Source organism: Gavialis gangeticus, unplaced genomic scaffold, assembly GCF_001723915.1.
Source record: "Gavialis gangeticus isolate Ggan-Ray unplaced genomic scaffold, GavGan_comp1, whole genome shotgun sequence".
Lineage (NCBI taxonomy): Eukaryota > Metazoa > Chordata > Crocodylia > Gavialidae > Gavialis > Gavialis gangeticus.
The window spans coordinates 15,290,441-15,297,198 of record NW_017729009.1 but is presented as its reverse complement, the minus strand read 5'-3'; the positions used below and the strand labels follow the sequence as shown (position 1 = coordinate 15,297,198).

At 41.6% G+C, this 6,758-nt stretch overlaps 1 protein-coding gene across 2 annotated transcripts in view; it reads left to right on the top strand.

The window, feature by feature from the left end:
* The window catches only part of OSBPL2 (oxysterol binding protein like 2), a 68,467-nt gene that overhangs the window by 17,636 nt on the left and 44,073 nt on the right, over positions 1–6,758 (top strand). For both annotated transcript variants that reach the window (XM_019510151.1, XM_019510152.1), the window contains exon 3: positions 4,581–4,742. In XM_019510151.1, the coding sequence (XP_019365696.1) occupies positions 4,706–4,742 (37 nt within the window). In that variant the 5' untranslated portion in view covers positions 4,581–4,705. The remainder of the gene's footprint in view (positions 1–4,580; positions 4,743–6,758) is intronic.

The following is a 6,758-nucleotide window of genomic DNA, read 5'->3' as shown; positions in this document are numbered from 1 at the left end:
AAATTCCCCAAAAAAAAAAACCCCCCCCCCCCCCCCCCCCCCGAAACTTATGTCTTGGGGTTTATATAAAAAATAAATGCTATTGGGGTCTGTTCACAGATGTACTGGGCTGCTGGCAAATAGACCTGTGTCAGTTTGCAGCCGACAAATACTCTTGGAAGACTTTGCACATCCATGTCTCGTATCTGTTTTGGTGGAAGAAAAATATATTCTTATTACTTATTTTAATGACGTGCTGACAGCAGAGGTCTTTATCTTGTTAAAAGAGACTGATCTTACAAAAAAGGCCCCATACCAAGAACAGGGGCAGCAAGCACAGGGTATGTAGTGCCTGTTTGCAAACGTTACACACCCACATTCTAAATAGGGTGGGGCAGCATGAAGGACAACACGTGATGCAGTGTGTAATGGTTCGCTCCCATTTACAGTTCAGGCAGGCTGCATACATGGGGGCAGAATAAGGATCATATTCTACCTATTGAGGATGGCAAAAGGGTCGGAGGGGTGGGGAAGTGGTGAGAGCAAAGGTGTGGCAAAGAACAGAGTAACATGGAGGAGAGTCAGATTAAGAGAGAGTACCTGGATGAGAGCAGGATGCGAGCTGACAGGCATGCTGTTTGCAACAGATGTGAGAACCTTTTTATTTTGGTTTGTTTTACTGCAGGAAGAAGTTTTAAAATAATTTGAGTTACTGACTTGGAGCCATAGCTGTTGTCTAGAGACCCAAGTCTCTGCTCAGGCAGTGAACACAGTGGTACATATAAATGAATATTTTCCCTCTAAGTACCTGTTCATGCCCCCAACTGTGCAAATAAATTATGTTCATTTTCATGTGCATGCTAAGGCCTTTATGGGGAAACTTGGTCTGGATTTAATTTGAAATGTAGATTTCTTCTTTGCCTTCCCTTTTTGACCTTTCAGGTTGTGTATGTACAGGGCAAAATGACTCTGGAGGCCACACTGTGTAAACATTTAACAATTTGTGTATCACTTTTTGAAAGGTCTCTGACTTGTGTATTTAATTAAGGTCTTGAGCAAGGTGTGTCATACAAAATCATAGAATCAGAGAAGTAGGGTCGGAAGGGACCTTATAGATCTTCAAGTCCGACCCCCTGCCAGGGCAGGAGAAAAAACTGGGCTCAAATGATCCCAGCTAGGTAGGCATTAAGCCAGGATCATCTGTTTAGGCACTGGCAATACAAAAAAGTGAGAGAATGCTTCACAAAAAAGAACTTCTACAAACTCTATTTACTTGGTCACAAGGAAAGAGAGTATTCATAATAAGGAAAGTGTGTTTGTATATCAATATATAAACATATTATATTCACATTATAAATAAATAAAACCACCAAGTAACATGTTGCTGGGTTTAGCAAAATAATATATTATGTTAGTAACCTTTCTATTGCCACACAAATTTGGGAGATTTGCAGTTAAGGTTCCTGAAGTAATGCATGTTACACTTATACATTACTACTTTTTTCTTCTTTTTTTTTTTTTGGAAAGCACCCGATACAGTAAGAGGACTGGAAATTATAGGTTAAAGTAATTTCCATCACTGCTTTTTATTGCCTTCTCGAGTTGTATGTGTGTGACAATACTGAAATTTGCATTTGATTTCTTGTGATATAAATGAAACTGTCTTACTCTCTCTCAGATAGTAAACACAGATATTGCTAAAGTTGTGGGGTGTAGAGAGGGATTATTTAAGGTAAACTCAGTCGTAGTTCAGCTCCTGCTTCTAGTGGGCTGAGGCTTCTTTACGGCCTTTTGTTGGCCCTTCACATTTCAATAGTGAAGTTTCTTTCTGCTCTTAGTGAAGTTTCATCCTGTGTACTTGGCTTCATTGAATTTTGCCCTTGGATTGATTTATTTTTTATAGTGAGCTGTTGCATTTTGCTCAGTGCCTTCTTGCATTTCCACAACAGTCTGAAAATACCGACTGCAGCTTGGCCATGTTTTGAGACTTTGTTTGATAGCACTGAGCAGCTGGTAGCTGTGAGCAGTTGATAACCAGTGGAGCTACAGCAGGTATAAAGGCCAGTGACTAGGCAAGGGAGCAAAACACAGGAAAAGAGAGAAGGGAGAAGTAGTCTGACTTGTTTAATTTCTGTTGTAATCGCTTCATAAAAAATCAGCAGCTACCACGAGTTTTGAACTTAGTGATAAGACACTATAAATAAACCGTGCTAAGGGTGTGTCACCTTTAAAACTTTTGTGGAGGCTGTAAGGGGTGATTGTGAGTATTGAGTATTGGGTTATGCGAAGATGGATATCAAGGCCCAAGACTCAACAGTGAGAGATAGGAGGGAAAGCTTCGGGAAAGAGAGCAAAGCCTTTGACAGCTAAATGGGACACGGGATGCTACTGGGCTAAAATGTTTCCACAGCAGAAGTTACTCTTTCTGAAGGAAGAGCGAGAGGAAGTCCCTGCACACAGACTGTTTCTTTCTGAAAAACAAGATACAGGGGTTTGAAAGGCAGTTGGAGCCATTGCAGGAACCAAATCTTATGTGACAGGGAAATAAATATCTCAGGATAAGGCAAGTTATGGCCATGGATAGGATGTCAGGAGCTTTTGTTAGAATGGAATGACTGGCCTGAGTGAGACTATTCCTAGAAAACTGCTACTATTGCATAAGATGAAGAAGGGAGTATAATGGCCAGGAATAATCGGGATTTCTCATTCCAACTTGTTTAGAGCAGTGGTCTCCAAAGTGGGGTGCTCAAGACTATCCATTGGGGTGTGGGAAGAAAATATTAGAACTTCTATTTATATAAATATACATATGTTGGGGGTGCATGCTCAAATTTTCTACTGATAGGGGTGCGCGATCAAAAAAGTTTGGGCACCACTGGTTTAGAGGATGATGTAGTGCCAGTATACAGCAGTAATGTAGTACATGCTTGATTACTTAACGGATGCTTGGACGAGCGCACTCATGATTATGGAAACTTCTCAATTAAGTGCTGTTTTTTTTGCTTTGACTAAAATGATGTTGAGTGAAGTGAGAACGTTTTGGATACATAACACACAGCACCTGGGATAAATTTATAATCTGTGTGGTGAGTTTATGTATTTGTGGCTTGGCTGCAGCGTGTGGGAGAGAATGGCACTGTTTCCCTTCAAATTCACTACCCAAGGACAGGTATCTGGGCTGTAGCTGTATTGGTGTAGACTAGAGGAAAAAGCAGTCTGGGCTCATGGTAGAACTGATATCTTTTGTTAGACCAACAAGATTTTTGCAAAAAAAATGTCTTTTAATTGCAACCTTTTGGGCACAAACACCCTTCATGAGGCATCAGAGAAAAGATTGTAAAAGTCTTCCTGGGTAGAAATGAAAGTTCATATTTTCTAGGATTTCACAGAGGAGTCAGTAGATAGAAAGCTCTTCTGGGCAGGCAGTTCTTAGCTGGTAAGGAGTCTCTCAGTTCTCTTTTGAGGCTCTGTGATGATGCAAATTGCTTTGGACCAAGGCAGGAGCACTATCTCAGGTTTCAGGTGGTCACAGTTGCTTCCTGCTTGGTAAATACATAAACTTTCATTTCTACCCAGGAGAAATTTTTACAGTCTTTTATCCAATGCCTGATGAAGGATGTTTGTGCCCAAAAGGTCGCAATTAAAGACATTTTTTTTTTTTTTTTTGCAAAAATCTTGTTGGTCTAATAAGAGATATCAACTCTACCATGAGCCCTGATTGCTACCCAAAGACAGCTGATTCTATCCTAATTTAGAGCCAGTGTGTGCAAGGTCCGTTGTAACAGTGGCTGACAAACTGCTCTCCTTTCCATGCCCCCAGAGAGTGAAACAGGTTACATGACCTAGAAGTCTTTCTGCGTTTTGACAGCAGCGAGGTTCTGGGATGGTGACTGAGAGTAACTCTCTTCCTTGCTCCCTCCAGAGTTGGTTGTGAGGGGTGCTGCTTTCATTTTCTCCAGAGTGAACAATCTTTCTTCTGTCTGACACATTCGTGGATCTTCCTTCACTTACTTCCATCCTCTGTGTGAGACCTGACTTCCCTTCTGACCACATTTTTAAAGTACATGCAAGTAAATTAAAAAATGGATTAGAATCTCTCTCTCTTTGTAGCTTGCAGAGTGAACTGTTTTCCCCAAATGCTTTAAACATCAAGGCAATAGACAGCATATGGTTTGGCTTGTGTGTGCCTGAAATTCATATATCCTATCACAGGGAGAAAGTGGAAGTGCAGATGCATCCTTCTGTTATTCCTTACAGCAGATAGATAAATGGTGCTGCATTGCCCATCTTAGAATGATTTGTTTTTAAAGGCAACTGTTTACTGGGTATCTCTTCCCTCAGCTCTTCTACAATTTCTTAAAGGAATTGATGCTGTATTTCTCATCTTAAGAATAATTTCTTTTTGCTGCTAAAGAAAACTACTTACTATCTCTCTCTCCACCCACCAGTTGTTCTTAAATGCTAGTAGATGCAAACACAAAGATTCAAGTGTTTAGGCTTACACTTGTGCAGAGATGGAGAAGATGAAGGTTTTACGTACTTTTTAGTTCTTTCCAAAATAAAGTGAAAACACTAATTTTTTTCATTTTCTTCTCAAACAGATCTTCCAGAGTGACTTGGTATCTACGCAGGAAGCATTCCACAGCACACGAACATTTAATCTCTAAATCTGGCACAACGATGCATTAGACGAAGCCAGACTGGTGCAGAAATTTCATACTGAAGGATGAATAGTGAAGAAGAGTTTTATGATGCCGTTACGGGTGAGTGAAGACAAATGCAAAATAAAACCACAGGCTGTGTTTGTTGCCAGCAAGAATGTAGCTCCATTGTTATTAGGAGACCACGCACCATTTTGATAATTTGTGATGAAAACTTTTTAAGGGAACAAAAAGGAATTGTTCCACTTCTACTTTAAGCTAGGGAGCCAGGAACCTTTTTTAAGCTTAGTAGCTCTCCCTGTACACTTAAAGAAGCCATTAACCTCTGCCTCACTTCTACCATCTGTATAATGAGGCAATCTTGTGGGAGGGCAGAAGATTATTGTTTGCGGAGTACTTTGAAAATGAAAACTATTGCTTATGTGCTGAATGTTAACTTCAGTGAAGAACTTGTCCCAAGGACTGAAATGGAAAACATTTCCCAGTCAAAAATTGATTAATATAAATGGATGCTTCTAGCATAGGGAGCCAAAAGTCTTTGCTGTCTGCTGTTTCCTTTACAAAAGCCAACACACATCTCTTGATAATTGAGCCTTGTGTTGGACAATATTTCTCTTTTGAACTAATAGAGCCTCAGCTATTTACAAAAAATTTAAAACCATGTAAGGATAAATTGAAATGCTGTATAAAAATAATGTAGCAAAAAGCTTCTCAGAGATTCCAAATCATTAATCCCCTTATCCTTTAAAGTGTCTTCAGAAATCCTAGAGTGGAAGAAGAATGGGAGATATTGGCCTCTGGAAATTTAGTGAGTTGTGTCTTGAGCATCTTGGAATCCAGGGAGTAAAAGGAGACATATTGGGGAGCATGGAGCTCTTGAGAATAGGAGTAGAATGGAAGAAATATGATGGAGGGGGAAGAAGCGTGGTGCTGCTTGAACGTAAGAAAAATCCCTTGATTTTAACTATGCTGCAAAAGTGGTGTTAGGGTATCAAGAAGTGAACCCCATGCATACACCTGCTTTAGAAATTACATTTTATAAAAGGATTAAATGATCTGAGGATTTGTCTCTTGCATTGTTGATAACATTGCTGAGACCACCACAGTGCATTGTCTGCATGCTTGTTTGGTCCCTTCCTTCAGTTCTTGGTGCGCCAATGTACAGTCCTGAAGTTGGGTTATCTCTCTTTGCCAAACCAATTCGTCTTCTTTATTCATCTGCTACTTAATCCCTTCTGACAAAGGTAAACCAGTAGCACCAAGATGCAAAGAGCCAAAGAATTCTGAGTCCCAGTGACCAGGAGTCACTTGAGTTTACTTAATGTCTGCTGCCTCCTTGCTGCAAGTGGGGAATCTTGCACTGTCTTTGAGAGCCCTTCTAACCCTGCCCCAGCTGAATCCTAATCAAGAAGAAAGATAGTAGGAGGGAGAAGAGGAAAGAAGGAATCCAGGAAAACAAAATGCCAGGTCTTAGCCTTGTTCCCATTGCAGTGACCAATTCATATGAGCTTGGAACCTGAGTGCTCTTAAAATTGGCCCCTTCTGTTTTGGGGAGCTGGGCTGTGGTGCTGATCCCACAGCAGAATGTGGCTGGGCTGGGTTGTTCTCCCTCATGCCGGCTTGGGGCAAGTTTTCCGTGGTTCATTGACTTTGGCTGTGGTTGGGGCATGGTGCCATGTTTGGGATTGGGTTTTTATGCCAGGTTTCCTATGCACTTTCTCCATCCAGTACTGTCTTGCTGATGTCAGAAAGTTTTGTGTGCTTTCTCCATGAAGATGTGGCTGGTAGCACTCTCTCTTCAGGGACAAACTCCAGCTCTGGATTCACCTATTCAACTGTATATTATGGTTAGGGACCTACTGGATTTGCGCCTGTGCAGTTTTCATGGAAACCGGTAATTTGGGGGGTGCTTTGAAAAATGGCAGGCCTCGTGATTTTGGTGGGCTCACTGCAAACCAACCTGCCCCCAACTGGCTGGCAAGCAGAGAAAAGGGCAGGAAGCCCTGCAGTCTTGGAGCACTGGGGCTGGGGGGAGGGAGGGTAGAGGGCAGAGGCGGGGCGCACAGAGGAGGGTTGGGAGGCTAAGGTGCAGAGAATGGGAGGGAGGAGGGGGCGGAA